At 44.9% G+C, this 22,454-nt stretch overlaps 1 protein-coding gene across 6 annotated transcripts in view; it reads left to right on the top strand.

Moving 5' to 3' along the window:
* The window catches only part of NEK11 (NIMA related kinase 11), a 172,227-nt gene extending 157,061 nt beyond the window's left edge, over positions 1-15,166 (top strand). For all 6 annotated transcript variants that reach the window (XM_050938416.1, XM_050938417.1, XM_050938421.1 and 3 more), the window contains one exon: positions 14,599-15,166. In XM_050938416.1, the coding sequence (XP_050794373.1) occupies positions 14,599-14,794 (196 nt within the window). In that variant the 3' untranslated portion in view covers positions 14,795-15,166. The remainder of the gene's footprint in view (positions 1-14,598) is intronic.
* Positions 15,167-22,454: the final 7,288 nt, after the last annotated feature.

Genomic DNA, 22,454 nt, shown 5'->3' on the forward strand with positions numbered 1-22,454 from the left:
GGCGCGCGCACAGCTAACTAGAATGGATATGAGCAATCACTCGAAGAAGAACAAGTAACATTCTAACGAGCTACACATGGTCTTCTGAGCTACAGCTATGCTATCTATTGTATATGGTACAGTTTAGCAGTCTTACTGCAGCATTCATCAGCACTAGAACAGAGACTGATCATTGCTTTCAGCGCTTTTATATCTGAGCATTGGAATACAATGTATTATGTTAATCAATTATTGACCATTTTCTTTACTGATTTTTTTAATTACTTTGTTAATATTAATCACTACTCTACTATTCAGACAGAGATTCTATGTCAGGTGTGTACAACACATTTAGGGAGTAGAAACAGTGTATCACTGAACTATTAGTCCGTCAACACAAATTTACTATTATCCATCGTTAAGGCTATATTTTAGTCACAGGTATTTTTAGTAAAAGTCATGGACTGGTCACAGACAGTAAACAAATATTCATGGGCCTGTGACCTGTCCATGACTTTTACTATATAACCCTAACTAAAACTTGGGCCGGGGGCCATGGGTGCTCTGAGGAGGCGGGCCAGGGGTGCTGTGGATGCTGGGGAGTGGCCCAGGATCCCCGCTGGTGCTGGGGTGGGGGGAGGCGGGCAGCAGCGCGCGGCCTAGGGCCCATGCTGCAGGGGGGGGTGCACGACCCGGGAACCCCACTGGTGCTGGGGGGGGATGAGCGGGTGGCAGTGTGCGGCCCAGGACCCCTGCTGGTGCTGGGGGGAGCAGGGGGCAGTGCTGGCAGGCTCCCTACCCAGCTCCAACAGGCATGTCCCTGCAGCTCTAGGGGGAGGGGCGGGCAGGGGGGTGCCGCACTCTGCTCCTGCCACAAGCGCTGACTCTGCAGCTCCATTGGCCAGGAACTGCAGCCAATGGGAGCTGCTGGGGTGGTGCCTGACAACATGGGCAGCATGTGGAGCCCCCTGGCTCCTCCACCGAGGAGCTACTGGGACATGCCAGTGGGAGCTGGGGAGTCCCTCTCCCCAGTTAAGTGCCATCCCACACTCCAACCTTCTGCCCCAGTCCTGAGGCCCCTCCCACACACCCAAACTGCTGCTGCTGGTCCAGGGACTCCCCGGCTTGGGCAGCCCCTGAGCCACAACTAGCTGCTGCAGAAGTCATGGAGGTCATGGAAAAATCACAGAATCCGTGACTTCCGAGATCTCCATGACAGACATGCAGCCTTATTCATCATTATTAAATCTCACACTGCAGCTATTCCACCACATTTGTACATGAGCACATGCGCTCTCTCTCACGTATTTGCTTATGTCTGTACTTTGCTGAGTACTTTACTGAGTCTTATAAGATTTACCAAAACAGACCTTGGAAGTACATGGTGGCACAAAGAAGCTAAAATGTACTGGAATATCTAGCTTATAGCATCTACTAGTACTTTTCTGAAGGGGAAGAGCTAAGTGGAGAACAGATTCCCTAAATGACAAGTCTATGATAGGAGGTGATGAGATAAAATCATTGGTATGTGATCTGGATTCCAGCACGTGGCCTAATCAAATGGCAGGACAAGTTAAATGATGTTTTAGTCCTCAGCACTTGATGTGGAGCATGCAGCACAAAATAAAGATCTATTGTGTCCTTTCAATGAGTGTTTTATAATCTCAGAATTCAAGACTCTGCCAATAGTAGGTGCAGTAGCACAGTTAGCTTTCAATTCACACTCCTTTCAAGAGCAGGTGTCAGCTTCAATTACTGTTCTACAAATTCATTTTAGTCAGTTAATGAAATCCACCGGAGAATCATATTGATATTATTCTCCAGCTGTCTGTCGAAAGTCTTATATAACATGTTCCTTCTCACCCCGTGGGAAAATTTGTCCCAATTATGGTTTAGACTTCACAAGTCGTTCAAGCAGGGCATCAGAGAGTTGTGTGTTATCAAGTTATGGTGCCATAATGCAGGAATTATGAAGTTATTAAGGATGTATGATTAAAATTATCATTGCATCTTCATGTGAAGAAATTTTCACTCAACAATAACAGTGAAAGTCAAAATCCACTGGGCGTTGAAGGTGAAGGTAGATGCTAATTTTCCACAATTAAGTTTTTGTTCTTTTTTGCTGTTAAATAGTATTTTCTTGTCATTCCCACACAACCTTTTGTTCCCGAGTGCTTGTTCTTGTGTATATTCCATGCTAGGTGTGCAAGCACCCCACACACCTGATATTGGAGATTTTATTGCTAGTCATGTTCACTTGGTCTGCATGCATACCCTGACAAGCCTCGTGCCTCATTCTAAGGGTATAAACTTTGGGGTGGGGCAGGACCAACCGCCATTTGAATTTCTTCTTACCGCCCTTGGCCTGAGACAGAGTGTTTTGGTGTTCGCACTCCTTCAGCTTAGCCTGTAACCTTTTGTAACTAGTATTTTAGATCACTTTCCGTACAGTTTTTTCTATATATAGTACAAGTCGGTGGAATATTGCCCTTTGGCACTGACCCTTTAACAGTCTATATAGTTTGAGGGAGTTTTCACTTCCATCATGACTCCCCTCTCCTTGTTGTTAGCTCCAGGCCAGTTTTCCTTGTAATAACCAAATCCCTCAGCTTTCAGTTTTGTGCATCTTGTGAGGAAGACTTTCCCTTTAATGCTGGTTATACACGCAGCCTTTTTTGTTTGAGACTAGAGCCTGTTTTATAGTCAATCAATACTGGTGAAATTCTCTTGTGCCACACCAGTAGAGGGGGCTCAGGTTCATTAGAGACTTGTTGGTCCTCTGGTACCATGTACCTAATTTGTACTAATTCAGGTGAAGGAGTGAGGCCCTGCCTTAGGGATGTTCTGTGGGATTGTAAGCATGCGGACTCACCACTGCGGCGCCTCCTGCTGGTGGTCTCAGGAAATTAGCTCTCCAGCTGTTGGAGCAACCTATGCAGGCTGATGTCCTGCTACCACTTGGCCCCTGTGTCCCTCCCAGACCTGGTGCCCTGTTATCTGGGGCACTGCCCCTTTGCAGTAACCCCTCAGTCTTATGGTCTCCTCTCCCCAGGGAACTCCCACCTGCTATCCCTACCTCGCCTCAGTGTACAGCTACTGCCAGTCATTGTCTAGCCCCCACTTCCTGAGGCAGACTGCAGTATCAGCCTACTCATCACAAGCAAGGTTGGGTTTGGACCTGCTGCCGTTGCTTACCCCTGGGCTGCCCTCTGCAACCACCAGTACCTGTTGGCCTTATGCTAGGCCGCAGCCTGGAGCTTTCCAGGCTGGAGCTCCCCAGCTCCTCTGCCTTTCCCCAGCCCTGCACCACTCAGGTACCTTGTGTCTAGCTCTCTGCAGCCAGGCCCATCTCCCTCTACAGCTAGAGAGAGACTCTATGGGCTTCTGACTCACGGCCTCTTATAGGGGCCAGTTGGGCCTGATTAGGGCATGGCCACAGTTGAGCCTACTTTCCCCAATCAACCCAGGCTTCTTGCCCCAGCCACAGCCCTCTCCTGGGCTGTTTTAAGCCCTTCAGGGCAGGAGCTGTGTAAGCACCCAGCTACAGGGATGAAGTGCTTGGTATTGGCTTCCGTGGCACCAATAATTTGCTTGGTGGCTTAAAAACCTATAAAAGCAGCAAAGAGTCCTGTGGCACCTTATAGACTAACAGACGTTTTGGAGCATCTGATGAAGTGGGTATTCACCCACGAAAGCTCATGCTCCAAAACGTCTGTTAGTCTTGTCTTGTGCCTGTCTCTCTCTCAGCTATGAGAGGATTTCTGTCTCTTGCTTTCTAATCTTCTGTTTCCAAGTTGTAAGTACAAATATAGTAAGGCAGTAAGGTTTATATTGTTTTCTTTTGTATTTACATGTGTGTGGTTGCTGGAATGTGTTAAATTGTATTCTTTTGAATAAGGCTGTTTATTCATATTTCTTTTAAGCAATTGACCCTGTATTTGTCACCTTAATACAGAGAGACCATTTTTATGTATTTTTTCTTTCTTTTTATATAAAGCTTTCTTTTTAAGACCTGTTGGAGTTTTTCTTTGGTGGGGAACTCCAGGGAATTGAGTCTGTGCTCACCAGGGAATTGGTGGGAGGAAGAAGTCAGGGGAAATCTGTGTGTGTTAGATTTACTAGCCTGACTTTGCATACCCTCTGGGTGAAGAGGGAAGTACTTCTGTTTCCAGGACTGGAAATAGAGAGGGTGGAATCCCTCTGTTTAGATTCACGGAGCTTACTTCTGTGTATCTCTCCAGGAACCCAGAGAGGGAACACCTGGAAGGGAGGGGGAAAGGGAAATGGTTTATTCCCCTTTGTTGTGAGACTCAAGGAATTGGGTCTTGGGGTCCCCAGGGAAGGTTTTTGGGGGGACCAGAGTGCCCCAAAACACTCTAATTTTTTGGGTGGTGGCAGCTTTACCAGGTCCAAGCTGGTAACTAAGCTTGGAGGTTTTCATGCTAGCCCCCATATTTTGGACGCTAAGGTCCAAATCTGGGAATAGGTGCCACAGGACTCTTTGCTGCTTTTGCAGATCCAGACTAACACGGCTACCCCTCTGATACTTAAAAACCTATGAATCTATGAGCCTTAACTGATTTAGCCCAGGCTCTTATTTTAAAATGTTTATTGATAACATTTTAATATTTGATCCCAAGCTGCATTCTAACACCGCATCTACAGAAATAAACATCAACTGAGTACTTTTATTTTCTATGCCAAGGCGGCAGTTTAACGCTGACACAGAATTTGACATGAATACAGTTTGCATTTTACAATAACTGAATTTCCTACAACTTATTCAGAAGCAGTGCTGAATGCTCGCTAGTATGGGGTAGATGAAATATTATTTTTGATGTCTATCAAATATATAAGCACTTTCATCCACATTTCATTATTCTGGTATCTCATATTGTTACTTCAGCACAATATATAGACTAGTAACCCAAAGTACAGTTTCTTAAAGGGATTAGTGAAAACTACTTTGTTTTTAGACGCAAACAATGTTGCTCATTCTTCTGGCGGAGGAAGAAAAGAGAATGCGGTTCAGTTGTTGCTATGATGCTAAATGAAATTTGGAAGCAAGAAGCTGAAAAACCCCTTAGCTGCAGATGTCTGCCATACTTGCTTCACACAGTGACAAGCTGTTCAGCAATATTAGCCCAGCTGTTAACACCCACAGAGGAGTGCTGAGGCTAAGCATTAATCTTACTTTGCGGCTTTTGTCAGTGATACATAGTGGTAGATATAGTGTAATTGATCGCCAGACCAGCAGGAAAATGTTAATGGACAGGTAGTAACGCAGTCTTTTTCTATAGCCAAGATACAAATTCATAGGCTGACTAGTGGCAAATTCCACATTAGGCTGGGAGAAGGTTTGTAAACATCACAGATTGCTGAGATTACACTATTCATATATTGTGGAAAATTGGTGAATCACATTAATGCCAGAGAGAGAGCCACTGCAAACGATCACATGTAAGAAAGTGAACTGGCACGTTAAAAAAAAGTAAAGACCTTGCATCATAAATTCTATTTTGTACATTTGTTTTCACAGATGTGGCCTAGTTTTAAGTTGATAAGTATACTGGTAAATATAACACTGGGCCAGATTCTCAACTGCTGTAAATTGGCCTAACTCCATTGACTTCCATGGAGCAACACTAATTTATGCCAGGTGGAGAGCTGGCCCAATATATTTTGTTAAAGTAACAAAAGCCTATTCATATAAGACTTCATTAATAGCACTTGGTTATTAATGCTTTGTTATCTCTTGGGGCAGGAAATGTTTTCTGTTCTGCATTTGTACAGCATCTAGCACGTGACTCGTGTTCCTACATGCTATGCTAATACACATAATAATAATAATAATTATAATGATGTTTGGCTGAAAAATAAAGTGGTGACTTCATTACTGGGGAGAATTATTGGGTTTGCAAATGAGTGAAATAATAAATAATGCAACAACACTGGATGCCAGATTATCAGAAATAAGATCCACAGTTGTGTGCAAAATGTATGTGTGTGCATATACCCCCCCTTGCCTTTGTGACAACTAACAGGAGTTTCCAGATCATGGGCCCTGGTTCTCATGGGGGAACTTCAATCACCCTGACATTTGTTGAGAGAGCAATACAGCAGTGCACAGACAATCCGGGAAGTTTTCGGAGAGTGATGGGGACAACTTCCTGGTGCAAGTGTCGGAGGAACTGGGCAGCACAGTATGGGGAGGAGATGAGTAGCCCTCAGTGGTGAAAGAACAGGTTAAGGACTCTTTGGAAAAGCTGGACATGCACAAGTCCGTGCGGCTGGATCTCATGCATCTGAGGGTGCTAAGGAAGTTGGCTGATGTGATTGCAAAGCCATTGCTATTATCTTTGAAAACTTGTGGAGATCGGTGGAGGTCCTGGATGACTGGAAAAAGGCAAATTTATTTCCCATCTTTAAAAAGGGAATAAGGAGAATCCGGGAAACTACAGACTGGTGAGCATCACCTCAGTCCCTGGAAAAATCATAGAGCAGGTCCTCAAGGAACCCATTTTGAAGCACTTGGAGGAGAGGAAGGTGATCAGGATCAGTCAACATGGATTCACCAAGGGCAGGTCATGCCTGACCAATCTGATTGCCTTCTATGATGAGATAACAGGCTCTGTGGATATAGGGAAGGCAGTGGGCATGATATAGCTTGACTTTAGCAAGGCTTTTGATACAGTCTTCCATAGTATTCTTGCCAGCAAGTTAAAAAAGTATGTATTGGATGAATGGACTATAAGGTGGATAGGAAGGTGACTAGATTGTCGGGCTCAATGGGTAGTGATCAACAGCTCGATGTCTAGTTGGCAGCCAGTATCAAGCAGAGAGCCTCAGGGGTCTGTCCTGGGGCTGGTTTTGTTCAACATCTTCATTAATGATCTGAATGATGGGATGGATTGCACCCTCAGCAAGTTCACGGATGACACTAAGTTGGGGGAGAGGTAAATATGCTGGAGGGTAGGGACAGGGTCCAAAGTGACCTAAGCAAATTGGAGGATTGGGCCAAAAGAAATCCAGTGTGGTTCAACAAGGACAAGTGCAGAGTCCTGCACTTAGGACAGAAGAATCCCATGCACTGCTACAGGCTGGGAACTGACTAGCTAAGTGGCAATTCTGCAGAAAGGACCTAGGGATTACAGTGGATGAGAAGCTGGATAGGAGTCAGCAGTGTGCCCTTGTTGCCAAGAAGGCTAATGGCATATTTGGCTGCATTAGTAGGAGCATTGCCAGCAAATTGAGGGAAGTGATTATTACCCTCTATTTGGCACTGGTGAGGCCACATCCAGAGTACTGCATCCAGTTTTGGGCCCCCCACTACAGAAAGGATGTGGGCAAATTGGAGAGAGTCCAGCAGAGGGCAATGAAAATGATTAGGGGGCTGGGGCACATGACATATGAGGAGAGGCTGAGGGAACCGGGCTTATTTAGTCTGCAGAAGAGAAGAGTGAGGCGGGATTTAATAGCAGCCTTCAACTACCTAAAGGAGGGTTCCAAATAGGATGGAGCTAGGCTGCTCTCAGTGATGGCAGATTACAGAACAAGGAGCAATGGTCTCAAGTTGCAATGGGGGAGGTCTAGGCTGGATATTAGGAAAAAACTATTTCACTTGGAGGGTGGAGAAGCACTGGAATGGGTTATCTAGGGAAGTGGTGGACTCTCCATCCTTAGAGGTTTTTAAGGCCTGGCTTGACAAAGACCTGGCTGGGATGATTTGCTTTGAGCAGGGGATTGGACTAGATGACCTCCTGAGGTCTCTGCCAATCCTAATCATCTATGATTCTATGAGTGTGACCACCAGTGTGCACACACAAATTGCGCCTTTAACCTTTAAACACTCAAGTGCCTTATTTGAATGCACAATTGCAGTAACTACCTGCACCAATGTAGTGCAGACTCCTGTGCATGTGCCTCGATGGGACTCGACATGGATGCAGACATTAACACTAGCACACTTTGATACAGGATCAGAGCTATAATGAGGATATTATTGATATCAGCTTCCAATGATCTTGATTCTGGTGTCGAACTGTTTTTTACACCAGTGTAAATCTTTTGATTTCAGAGGAGTCACCCCTGATTTTTGAAGTTGGATAGTAAAATCCATTTGAAATTTTCTGGCATAGATTCCTGCTCTCACCCCCCGTCCCCCACCCCATACCCCTAGGAAATATGCTTTATAGCAGCTGCCTTTTCCTAGGATCTCAAGGCCAAATGGCACCTAATGATTTCTCTCGAGGAAGCAGATGTTAAAATTTTTGACACATGCTCCTTTGTTGTCAGCCTTTCAACATTTGTTGCCTAATCCCTTTGGTATTAATTTTATACAGATTAGCTTTCCTGGATGCTAATTTGCATGCTCTATCAACCTAAACAGAAAAGATATAGTCCATAAGTCACATTTATTAGCAGCAGCATGGCTCCTGAGGTGCCCATTTACTTCATTTCACATCTCTAAATCGATGGGAGGAGCTAATAATTAACCATGTTCCTTTTAAGAGGAAGAGAGCAGTCACTAAAAGGAGTGATGCAGTAGGAATTACTTCAAAATATTTTCTCATTAATTTATGTTAACCCCTCAAAGTGCTGTAATATTGCTGCAGAAGATGGTTTAAAGTTATTTTCAAAAGAAAACCCTATTTAACCCTTTGAAATCAGCTATACCTCAGATAACCAGCATCTGAGCATTAGCTAATTTCCAAGGTGTTAAGTTCTCCATTAATGGGTGCCAGTGGCCGGGAGGAGTGAGACTTTCTAGTTCTCGGGGACATGGAAGAGTCAGATCTCGTACCTGTGGGGACACCAGACTGGTCCCATACCTATCTATACTGTTTCCCATCTCCACCTGCTGTCAGTTCCTAACTCATCCCTTGTGTCAGGAATCAGCCAGGGAAGACAACACAGAGTTGAAGGGCATGGCAGAAGTGGGGATGAATAATGTGGAAGGAACAAGATGGGAAGGAAGGGAAGTGGGGAGGAGATGTTCAGTTCCTATTGTGTGTGAGATCAAAACAGTAATACATTCTTCAGTTAAGGAACCTTTGAAATGTGCTGGGGGCTGATGCCATCTGTAGGCCCTACAATGCATCATTCTATGATTTTTAGGGAATCCTTTATATTCTAATGAGGATACTTAGTGTTTCCAGTTACACTCAGGAAAAAATAAATAAACTTCAAATAAAACTTTTTTTCATAATTGTAACAGCCATTACTGCTTTCCAAGGAAAACCAGAATTCACATTACATGGGAATTCAAGAATCGTTTAGAATCATGTCCCTTCTGGGCTCTTAGTTTTCAATGCTAATATAACATGGTGTTGGGGTGATGTTGATTGTCCTCTGGAATTCACTGAACAGTACCATGATATTGGACACAAAGCTATTTTCTCTGTTTATGTGCTGTGCTCTTCCCCCACTCGCTCCTTTCATTATAGTGCTGACATTATGGGGTTTTTCCTGCCTCTTCAGCTAGTTGTGCTGTCAAGTTAGGATTAACAGCAACACCAGGGGTGCTAGCAGCGTGACTTAGCACTGACGCTGTTCATGTACAGAAGAGGGGAGTCTGATTCTCGCTTCTGAGCATTTAAACAAATATTTGTAGGGAAACCAGCTGCATTAAAAGTCTGGTCAGCGGCACAGCAGGGCAAAAAAGCAGTGGCATGTCCCCCCTCTGACTCCTAGGCATAGGGGCAGCCAGGGGATTCTGCAGGCGCCACCCCTGTAGCTTCCGTTAGCCGCAGTTCCCAGCCAATGGGAGCTGCAGAACTGATGCTTGGGATGAGGGCAGTGTGTGGAGCCCTCTGGCTGCCCTTATATGTAGGAGTCAGAGGCAGGACATACTACTGCTTCCAGGAGCCGCTTGAGGTAAGAGCAGCCCAGAGCCTGCACCCCGACCGCCTCTCAGGCCCCAACTCTGTGCCCCAGCCCTGATCCCACTCCTTCCCTCCAAACCTGTTGGTCCCAGCCCGGAGACCCCTCCCGCACCCTGAATCTCTCATTTCTGGCCCTACCCCAGAGCCCGTACCCCCAGCCCTGAGCCTGTACCCCTTCCCACTCCCCAGCCCCTTGCCTCAACTCGGAGCCCCCTCCCATACTCCAAACCCCTCAGCTCCACCCCCCAGCCCAGAGCACCATCCTACACCCCAAACCTCTCATCCCCATCCCAGAGTCTGCAACCCCAGCTGGAGCTCTCACATCCCCCACCCCCACACCCTAACCACCTGCTCCAGCCCAGAGCCCCCTCCCACACTCCAAATCCTTCAGCCCCATTCCAGAACCCCACCCTGCATCCCAAATCCCTCATCCCTGGTCCCACCCCAGAGCCTGCACCCCCAGCCAACGCCCTCACCACCTCCCGCACCCCAACACCTTGAGCCAGCCTCGTGAAAATGAGCAAGTGAGTGAGGGTGGGGAAAGTGAGTGACAGAGGGCGGGGGGATAGAGTCAGCAGGAGGCAGGGACTTAAACATGGAAGGGCATGCTTAGTCCTGTCATGGCACTGGGCAGCTCCTGCCTACCATTGAAGGGATAGATTAGATGTTCCCGATGCCATGAGGGTGCTGATTGCCAAGGTGCAGGTGTCAGGTGCAATATGTGACAAAGACCCAATATAAGGGGCACCAAAAAATGTATTCGTGCTAGAACCTTTAAATGGTTTCTGAGTTATTTCTTTAGTATATGGGACTTCTTATTCGCTTGATATTTTCTCTCTGTTGTAAAGAATTTTTAACATCAAAAGGTACAGGGCATCAAATGTGCCAAACATGGATATCTTGGGGAGTAAAATGAATGACAGCCCTCCAGCAGTAGGTTGAGAGCACTAGTACAGTGACCCCAGGAGAATGGATGCTACCAATTTATGACAAATAAATTAACATGTCAGATAAAGCCCTCAAGATATATAAAGAAACCTTATTCAAGAGTGCCTGGCTGCCAGAATGAATTTCCAGGGAAAATCCTCTAGAACAGTAGCATCTGTTCATTACTGAAATACTGGCAAAGATACACAAATGCCATTGGGAGGACAGGCTGCACTATAAAACTGCTGCTAAGCGAAGGGTTATGCAAGCAAATTTCTGCAAGGAATCCCATTTGGCCTGCTGCTATTTTGGCCAACTGCGGAAAATCATTGCTTCTGATGGGGGAAACCATGCAACTCTGATAGTAAAACAAACAAAAGAAACTCAGAGAACATTAAGTTTGCATGCTTCAACGTTGAAAAGAAAAGCAATGACAAATATAAGGTTGCACATGCAGCCACAACTCATATAACACTGTCCTGCTGTGCAGTCTCATACAATCACATACTCTTGCTCAAATAATACGCTACCAGTTATTTACTTTAAAACCAAACCTGATTGCATCTGGAGAGGTGGTTTCCAGGGCCCCTTATGAGGGATTCACCCCTCTCTTAAAATTATTCAGGCTGGATGCTATGCTATATGTTTCAGCATATTTTTCAGGAACAAAGTATAAATATTTCTGCACAATGACTTTTAATGCTGTATTAGGCCCTCAGTCCTGCAATGAGCTCTGCATGACTACTAAAGTTGGACAGTTTTAAATCGGCAGCTCTGTATAACTTACATCCAAGAGTTTTAAGGGAGCTCGGTGGATCAATAATACTGATTTTCAGTAAGTCTTGGAACAACAGAGAAGTTCCAGAAGACTGGAAGAAAGCTAATATGCCAATATTTTAAAATGATAAAAGGAATGACCCAGGTAATTATAGGCTTGTGTCTCAGGGTGCTCACACCCCCTGGACTGTGCCTCCTATGGGCTGCTCTGGGAATAGCTCTTTTCTAGGTCTGACACCTCCCCTTGCAGTCACTCCTCCTGTTGTCCTCTCTCTGGCCCCTTTCTCGCACCAAGAACTGCAGCTTTCCTTTTTGTGACAGCCCTCTGGCCAGGTCACTATGTGGTTTCCCCTTACGGACCTGCTGCCTTGGCGCTACCACTTTGTCAGTGGCTGTTAGGGGAACCGGGGCCCACCACTACTCCGGGTTCCAGCCTGGGGACCCTGTAACATGCCGCCAAGATCTGTTCAGTCCCCACCCTCACTGTTCTCTTCCTGGGCTGCTTCCTATCCACCTCCCACAGGCTTTGTTCTCACCCCTTTCCTCTTCTGAGCATGCCCTTCCCGCAGAGTCAGTGTGCTTCTCTTTCCCTGGGGTCCCTCCTTCCACCTCTTATGCACAGAGGGTGGCTGCAGACTTCCTCACTGCCACCATTTCTGTTGCCAGCTTCCTGGCTTTATACTAACCCAGCTACTCCTGCTCAACTGAGCTCCACCTTCCAATCACCACCCTAAGCCCCTCATGTTTGGCCTATCACATTAATTAGTCCTTTCTCAGCTTTCTCAGGAATGGTGTGGGGTGAACATCCCATCACAGCCTGCCAGTCTGACATCAATCACGGACAAGATAATGGAGCAGTTAATATGGGAGTCGATTAATAAAGAATTAAAGGAGGGTGCTATAGTAAATGCCATTCAACATGGATTTATGGAAAATAGATTCTGTCAAACTAACTTGATAGCTTTTTGATGCAATAAGTTTGATAAAGGTAATAGTGTTGATGTAATATACTTGGCCTTCTGCAAGGCATTTAACTTGGTACCACCTGACATTTTGATTAAAAAAACTAGAACGATATAAAATTAACATGGCACATGTTAAATGGATGGCTAACTGATGGTTAACCGAGGTCTCAAAATGTAACTGTAAACAGTCATCAAACAGGCGTGTTTCTAGTGGGGATTGGTTCTTGGCTGTATGCTATTCAACACTTTATTAATGACTGAAGAAAACATAAAATCATCACGGATAAAGTTTGCAGATGAACAAAAATTGGTGGTGTCATTAGTAATGAAGAGGATAGGTCACTGATTCAACATTATCTGGATTTCTTAATAAGCAATATTCATTTTAATATGGCTAAATGTAAATGTATACTTCTTGGAACAAGGAATGTAGGATACTTACAGGATGAAGGACTCTATCCTGGGAAGCAATGACTGAAAAAAGATCTGGGGGTCATGGTGGATAATCAGACGAACATGAGCTCTCAGTGTGATGCTGTGCCCAAAAGGGCTAACGCAATGCTTGGATGCATAAACGGGAATCTTAAGTGAAACTAGAGAGGTTATTTTACAACTGTATTTGGCACTAGTTTGACTGCTGCTAGAATACTGTGTCCAGTTCTGGTGTCCACAATTCAAGAAAGATTTTGATCAATTGGGAAGAGTTCAGAGAAGAGCTAGGAGAACGATTAACATGCTGTGTAGCGATAGACTCAAGGAGCTCAATCTATATAGCCTTATAAAGAGAAAGTTAAGGGGAGGTTTGATTACAGTCTATAGGTACCTAATGGAGAACATATATTTAACAGTAGGCTCTTCAATCTAACAGACAAAAGTATAGAACACAATCCAGTGGCAGGAAGTTGAAGCTAGATGAAGTCAGACTGGTAATAAAGTGTTAACTTCTAACAGTGAGGGTAAGTAACCACTGGAATAACTTACCAAGGGCATGGTGGAGTCTCTATCAGTGGCAATTTTTAATACAAGATTGGATGTTCTTGTAAAAGATCTGCTCCGGGAATTATTTTGGGGAAGTTCTATGGCCTGTGTTATACTGGAGGTCAGACTAGATGATCACAGTGGTCCCTTCTGCTTGGAACCTATTAAATCTGTAAATGGATCCAACATGTAGCTCATTGAAGAGTCTAGGGCTATGTTTGTTTTCCAAGTGGCGCTACCTCTCTTCTTGGTCATCTTTATGAGAAGGCTGTTTTGTTCAAAAGGTAAAATGAATAGAATCCCCTCTGCAAACACATGCACCCCGGCAGATGGGTTTATAAGAGCCTAAAGAGGAAAGTTACTACAAGATCCTCTTGTTAAAAAATTGGTAGCATGACACTGACCATAGCACTCTGTTACTTGTGGATTTTTATATGTATCATAACATTTTTTTGCTTTGTTATGTTTTTTTAAATCAATGAATAATCTTACAATGTTCAACTGGAATCTTTGTGTAAACCAGTATTAGGTAACCATGAGCGTATTTTTCATCGCGGAAGTACAGAAAGAAGGGAGAGTGTTGTTATAGTAGAAGAATAATGTCTGTTCAGTTCTCATTGCATCGTGTACAACAGTCTTTTTGATAAGAGTTTAAGGGATGATTTATGAATAGTGAATGTTCACACTATGCCACTGGCAAATTGTTTATTTTTTATAAAATCCAGAGGCTGTAAATATGTATGTATGAACTGAAATCACTGTAGAATGTGTTATAAAGTAGTTTATCAAATTAGACGTTAAGAGTGAAATTTTGGCTTCACTGACGACGATGGCAAAAGTCTCACTGACTTCAGAAATGCCAGGATTTCATCTCAGGATTCTTGTTCATATTAAAAATGCCCATAGGGAAATTCCATAGTGAGCTTTGTTCTACGCAAATTACGTACATAGTTACACTTTGATCTTAAGCTGAAAGCCATTTTGTTTGAGAGCTACAATACCTTAACAGAGCAATGTCTCTTGCTAGATGTTTTAATATGTAAAATGGATTAACTTGTGAGTAACTTTTATGTTACATTTGTCTGTAGATCAGCAATTCAGAAGCTGGGAGCGGAAGTATTTGAAAAGGTTTACAGCTATCTTAAGAAAGCAAGACAGCAGAATGCAAGTGAAGATGAGATCCGGGAATGCCTGGAGAAAGTGGTTTCTAGAGCAAGCGACTGTTTTGAAGTGGATCAGCTTCTCTACTTTGAGGATCAGCTGCTTGCCTTAGCTCCAGTGTAAAATGTACATCAGAAATGGCCAACACTGGAGATATGTGAAAACGCCGTTACACCCTTACAAGCCAGCAAACAAGTACTGTATTATTGGGGGCCAGAGAGGTGCACATCATGGTGACAATCTTTTTTCCCCACTTGTTTTATTGCATCAACAAGTGTATTCCCTTAAGTCCAGATTCTTCACTCACGGGTTGTTCTCATTGACTTTAATGGTGCACGATCAGGGTCCCAGTGATGTCAATGAGAGTTTTGCCACTGATTTCTATGGTAGCAGCAGTGGGCTCTGATCCAGCAAGACATTAAGCACATACTTAAATGTTTTGCTGGATTTGGCCTTGAACAGCAGTATGTGTATATGTGTGTGTGTGTGTGTGTGTGTGTGAGTGTGTGTGAGTGTGTGTGTTTATATACATTGTGACAAAGTTCCTCCTCTACCTTGGTGGGTCCTGTGCTTATTGGCAGATTTGCTCACCTCAGTGATCTTCCCCACAGTCTGGATCAACTCCTCCTGTGTCTGATCAGGAGTTGGGAGGTTTGGGGGGAACCCAGGTCCGCCCTCTACTCTGGGTTCCAGCCCAGGGCCCTGTGGATTGCAGCTGTCTGTAGCGCCTCTTGTAACAGCTGCATGACAGCAACAACTCCCTGGGCTACTTCTCCATGGCCTCCTCCAAACATCTTCTTTATCCTCACCACAGGACCTTCCTCCTGGTGTCTGATAACGCTTGTACTCCTTAGTCCTCCAGCAGCACACCCTCTCACTCTCAACGCCTGGTGCCTCTTGCTCCCAGCTCTTCACACACACTTCCTCTCCTCTGGCTCCTCCTCGCCTGACTGGAGTGAGCTCCTTTTTAAACCCAGGTGCCCTGATTAGCCTGGCTTGATTGGCTGCAGGTGATCTAATCAGCCTGTCTGCCTTAATTGGTTCTAGCAGGTTCCTGATTACTCTAGTGCAGCCCCTGCTCTGGTCACTCAGGGAGCAGAAAACTACTCATCCAGTGACCAGTATATTTGCCCTCTACCAGACTCCTGTACCACACTGGTCTGGGTCTGTCACAACACATACATGTGTACGTGTATATATGGTTACTCAGTTATCAGAAATCATACATTAGTTATTGCTCTGTTGAAGGCCTGTATTTCACCTGAGTGCCCTTTAAAAGAGCCATACAAAAGAGGGAGCGAGAGAGACAGGAGGCCTGACCTGAAGCCTGCTGAAATCCATGAAAATTTTTCCATGAACTTCTGTGGATTTTGGATCAAGTCCATAATGTACAACTAGAAAAATAAATCCATTTTGGCTTCTTCACAGATCTTGTTAACTTTTTATCTCCATATTTATGTTGCCTTCTCTAAAAGCATAATACTTCTACTTATGTCAAGTACCCCTCACCCCACCTATTATGACCCCTTACCTTCTCTTCGTAACGCTTTCCCTTTTTGTTCTGCTGGCTGATCACCTTCACCATGACTTGTTAAGCTCTATATGCGGGATAAATATAATACTATATATCAGGTTCTCAGGTGAGCCTTGGGCCAAATTCACTTTAGACTTCTCGCCATAATCAGACCTTTACATTGCCTGTTCTTGTGCAGCACACTGCAATCCTTTGAATATACTCAGGTGGGGAGTGCGCAACAATGGCCTCAAAATCATTGCAATTTGATCTTGGGCAGGCCAGGCCATTATGGCTGGGAGCTGCAGATACTTAGCATCTTTGGAAAGAAAGTCAGCCACTAACCTCTCTATGCCTCAATTTGCCAATCTGTAAAATGGGACTAATGATACTTCTTCTGGTGTGTGGCTTCTGATGGCACAAACAATGAATTAGGTGTTGGTATCTATCTATTTCTATCATGGCAGCATCATCCAGGGACATCAAAAGCATCCATCCACCATCAGGAGGATCAAGCGGGCAGTCCATAAGCAGATGGCGTGCTGTTTGTTCTTGAGATCCCCAGGGGCAGGAAAGGGAGCTCAAGAAGCTCCAATGGTAAGATACAAGTTAAACTGCCAGTGACCACAACATATCTTCTTGTAGCGAGGAAGGATCTTCTGGTTCATATGGTTGTTCGGAGTAGCATGTGAGTGCTCATCCAGAGAGACTATGGGATGCAGATCTGAGTTGTCTATCTGCTAGGAAATGCACCAGCAATCCAAAATATATTCCCTTACCACCTGTTGCTGTTCCTTAGAAAAGTTACGTCTGCTGTATTGTCTGAGAGGCGCAACTATTTTAGAAAAGGAGCGTCTTGACTTTGGCCAGTGTGTTTGATATGGCTTTGAGATGAAATTGTGAAGTAAGTGATCTTGATAGTTAGCTATGCACAGTAATGTGGCCAGGGCCTTGTCCTCACACCTAATTGCAGCAGGAGCAATGCCACCAAGACTGGAAGGCTGGAGACTGGTGTCATCTGGGTTGCACCAGTGATGACGCAAAGGGCAGAGTGGATTGTTGAGTCCAACTTTCCACAATGACTTCTGGACCCTGTGCTGCCACACAGTATTAAACAGCTGCAATAACTAGAGCTTTGGTAGATGTCCATAAGGTTGCAGTGCCAGCACCCCATAAATTACCGGCAAGACTGCAGAGAAGTGCGGAGCTCGATTTTAGCACATGTTCTCAATGTGCTGTTGGAAGGACAGAGAGTAGTCACGCTTTATAATGATACTGGCCCACCTTTGTAAAGTGCTTTGAGAGCCTTTGAAGGAAGGTGCTGTAGAAGTGAAGTCTTATTAGTCCATTTTAGTATTAAAACAAACAGTAGAAATAAAGAATTTGCCCATATAGCCAAACAAGGTAAAGCATTATGATCACTTCAGCACAAGTCAATTAGAGTTTGTATTAGGAACACAGAACAGCATGGAGGCAGACCTCCACTCTGAACTTTCATAAAAGCAGGGATCAAAAGTCCTATTTCTCACTTGTGGTAATTAGTGTCCATATACTGAAGTAGTGGCTCTAGGTCAGGACTGCTTGAAGGCCCTTTTACATTATTTAGCTTGGTATGTATGGCCCACATCACCATAGTGGCTGTTTCTGTTCCTGCACATAATTTCTGTTAAACCTATTAAAAGCTGAAGTGCCCAAAGCACAGGCGGCAATTTTCCCCCGGATATGGGAGAAATGTCTGGAGCATGCAAGAGCCAATTAGCCAGCAAAGCAACCAATAAATAATTTATATACAGCAATACTCCTGGGGGCATTCTGTGCCAAAAAATTGAAAATTCTTCACCAAAACATTAACATTTCATAATCATGCCAGTTTCAATTATTTTGGTAATTGATTTCAAAATATCTGTCAGCAAATATGTCTGTAACAATACAGACACACACAAAAATTCCCTGAGGAGTAGAGAGTTAAAGAAACCCCTATGACAATCCAAATCCTGTTTCTCTGCCCCTTTCTCCTCCCCAGAGCCCAGCTGGGGGGCCCCCACAGCCAGTATACCTGAACTCCCTCCTCCCCAGAGCCCAGCCATGGGGCCCCCAAGTCCATATATCCATACTCATTCCCCTGCAGAGTCCAGCTGTGCCCCCCCAGCCCAGACACCCACACCCCTCTCTCTCCAGAGCCCAGGGATCCAGAGGGAGAAACAGCTTGATGCTTGGTCCCTGACTTATGTGGAGTTTCCTACACACTGCTGTATGCTGCCCTCAGAGCATGCTGGGAACAGCAGGTGCCAGGAACCCTCCAGCTCCCTCCTCCTCCCCGCAGCAGTGTCTTCTATATGGGGTGCTGGGCTCTGCCAGGTCCAGCAGCCCCTAGTGGCGGCTAGCAGTACTGCAGTCCATTTCTGTAACGCATCAGGCAGGCTGGACTAACTGTTAAGGCCAAAAAGTGTCAAATAGGCCAAAACAGAGTGACTTACCTGGGGCACCAGGTGGGTCGAGGAACCATAAACCCCCTACAGGCCAAGGTGGCTGCTATCCAAACGTGGCCTGTCCCAAGGTCAAAGAAACAGGTCCAATCCTTCTTAGGCTTGGCCGGGTACTACAGGCGATTTGTACCACACTACAGCCAAATCACTGCCCCACTGACTAACCTGACCAAAAAGACCCAGCCAAATGCAGTTAAGTGGACTGATGAGTGTCAAAAGGCCTTTACCCAACTTAAGGCAACGCTCATGTCTGACCCTGTGCTCAGGGCCCCGGACTTTGACAAGCCATTCCTAGTAACCACGGATGCATCTGAGCGTGGTATAGGAGCAGTTCTCATGCAGGAAGCAACGGATCACAACTTCCATCCTGTCGTGTTTCTCAGCAAGAAACTGTCTGAGAGGGAAAGTCACTGGTCAGTCAGTGAAAAGGAATGCTACGCCATTGTGTACGCCCTGGAAAAGCTACGCCCATATGTTTGGAGACAGCGGTTCCAGCTACAAACTGACCATGCTGCACTAAAGTGGCTTCATACTGCCAAGGGGAACAACAAGAAACTTCTTCGTTGGAGTTTAGCTCTCCAAGATTTTGATTTTGAAATTCAGCACATCTCAGGAGCTTCTAACAAAGTAGCTGATGCACTCTCCCGTGAGAGTTTCCCAGAATCCAGTAGTTAAAAAGTGTTCTTAAAATGTAGAAGTCTGTTAGTTATATACTTAGTGGTATATGTAAAGGTGCATGTGTTGTATTAATCTGTTTATTTTAAAGTTCTAGGAGGAAATCGCCGCCAGTGAGCTTCCCCACTGTCTGCAATTTGGGGGGCGTGTCATAAACAGATAGCTAAGGGTTAATGTCTCTTAACCTGGAAAGAAGTAACCTGAAACACCTGACCAGAAGTAACCTGAAACACCTGACCAGAGGACCAATCAGGAAACAAGACTTTTTCAAATCTGGGTGGAGGGAAGTTTGTGTGTGGGTCCTTTGTTCTTTGTCTTGAATCTGTCCCTCTCGGCTATGGGAAGGATTTTTCTGTTTCCTGCTTTCTAATCTTCTGTTTCCCAGTTGTAAGTACAAAAAAGATAAGACAGTGATTTATATGTTTTTTTTTTATTTTGTATTTACATGTGTGTAGTTGCTGGAGTGCTTTGAATTCTATTCTTTTTGAATAAGGCTGTTTATTCATATTTCTTTTAAGCAATTGACCCTGTATTTGTCATCTTAATACAGAGAGACCATTTTAATGTATTTTTTCTTTCTTTTTATATAAAGCTTTCTTTTAAGACCTGTTGAAGTTTTTCTTTAGTGGGGAACTCCAGGGAATTGAGTCTGCAGCTCACCAGGGAATTGGTGGGAGGAAGAAGTCAGGGGGAAATCTGTGTGTGTTAGATTTACTAGCCTGACTTTGCATACCCTCTGGGTGAAGAGGGAAGTACTTCTGTTTCCAGGACTGGAAATAGAGAGGGTGGAATCCCTCTGTTTAGATTCACGGAGCTTGCTTCTGTGTATCTCTCCAGGAACACCTGGAGGGGGGAAGGGAAAAGATTTATTTCCCTTTGTTGTGAGACTCAAGGGATTTGGGTCTTGGGGTCCCCAGGGAAGGTTTTTGGGGGGACCAGAGTGCCCCAAAACACTCTAATTTTATGACATGGTGGCAGCTTTACCAGGTCCAAGCTGGTAACTAAGACTCATAGACTCATAGGTCAGAAGGGACCAATCTGATCATCTAGTCTGACCTCCTGCACAAGGCAGGCCACAGAACCCCACCCATCCAATTTTATACAACCCCTATCCCAGGACCGAGTTATTGAAATCCTCAAAAATGGTTTGAAGACCTCAAGCTGCAGAGACACCACCAGCAAGCGACCCATGCCCCACGCTGCAGGGGAAGGCGAAAAACCTCCAGGGCACCTGCCAATCCGCCCTGGAGGAAAATTCCTTCCCGACCCCAAATATGGCGATCAGCTAAACCCTGAGCATGTGGGCAAGAGTCACCAGCCAGCACCCAAGAAGGAGTTCTCCGCAGCAACTCAGTACCCATCGCATGCAACATCTCCCCGCAGACCATTGAGCAGACCTGTCTGGTGGTAATTCAAGATCAATTGCCCAAATTGACGATCCTATCATAACATCCCCTCCATATACTTATCAAGCTTTGTCTTAAAGCCAGGAAAGTCTTTTGCCCCTACTACTTCCCTCGGAAGACTATTCCAGAACTTCACTCCCCTAATGGTCAGAAACCTTCGTCTAATTTCAAGTCTAAACTTCCTAATATCCAGTTTATACCCATTCGTCCTCGTGGCTACATTAGTACTAAACTTAAATAATTCCTCTCCCTCCCTAACGTTAACCCCCTTGATATATTTATATAGGGCGAGCATATCCCCCCTCAGCCTTCTTTTGGCCAGGCTAAACAAGCCAAGCTCTTTGAGTCTCCTTTCATAAGGCAGTTTTTCCATTCCTCGGATCATCCTCGTAGCCCGTCTCTGAACCTGTTCCAGTTTGAATTCATCCTTCTTGAACATGGGACACCAGAACTGCACACAGTATTCCAGATGGGGTCTCACCAACGCCGTATACAACGGTACTAACACCTCCTTATCCTTGCAGGAAATACCCCGCCTGATGCATCCCAAAATCGCATTTGCTTTTTTAACAGCCGTATCACATTGGCGACTCATAGTCATCCTGCTATCAACCAGTACCCCAAGGTCCTTCTCCTCCTCCGTCGCTTCCAACTGATGCGCCCCCAACGTATATCCAAAATTCTTATTATTAATTCCTAAATGCATGACCTTGCACTTTTCACTATTGTATTTCATCCTATTTCTATTACTCCAGTTTACAAGGTGGTTCAGATCTTCTTGAATAGTATCCCTGTCCTTCTCCGTGTTAGCAATACCCCCCAGCTTCGTGTCATCCGCGAACTTTATTAGCACATTCCCGCTCTTTGTGCCAAGGTCAGTAATAAAAAGGTTAAATAAGATCGGTCCCAAGACCGATCCTTGAGGGACTCCACTGGTGACCTCCTTCCAGTCCGACAGTTCACCTTTCAATACGACCCTCTGGAGTCTCCCCTTTAACCAGTTCCTTATCCACCTTACAACTTTCATATTCACTCCCAGCTTTTCCAATTTAACTAACAGCTCCCCGTGCGGAACCGTGTCGAACGCCTTACTGAAATCTAGGTAAATTATATCTACCGCATTTCCTTTATCTAAGTAATCCGTCACCTTCTCAAAGAAGGAGATCAGATTGGTTTGGCACGATCTACCTTTAGTAAATCCGTGTTGCAGTTCGTCCCAATTACCATTGACCTCTATGTCCTTAACTACTTTCTCCCTTAAAATTTTTTCCAAGACCTTACATACTACAGACGTCAAGCTAACAGGCCTATAATTACCCGGCTCACTCTTTTTCCCTTTCTTAAAAATAGGAACTACATTAGCAATCCTCCAGTCATACGGCACAACACCCGAGATTATCGATTGCTTAAAAATTCTCGCTAACGGGCTCGCAATTTCACGCGCCAGTTCCTTTAATATCCTCGGGTGGAGATTGTCCGGGCCCTCCGACTTCGACCCATCAAGCTGTTCAAGTACGGCCTCTACCTCAGTTGCAGTAATATCCACTTCCATATCCACATTCCCGTTTATCATCCCTCCATCATCGCAAGGTTCCTCACTAGTCTTATTAAAAACCGAGGCAAAGTACTTGTTTAGATGTTGGGCCATGCCTAGGTTATCCTTAACCTCCATTCCATCCTCAGTGTATAGCGGCCCCACTTCT

The sequence above is a fragment of the Gopherus flavomarginatus genome, chromosome 2 (assembly GCF_025201925.1).
Source record: "Gopherus flavomarginatus isolate rGopFla2 chromosome 2, rGopFla2.mat.asm, whole genome shotgun sequence".
NCBI classification, from domain to species: Eukaryota; Metazoa; Chordata; order Testudines; family Testudinidae; genus Gopherus; species Gopherus flavomarginatus.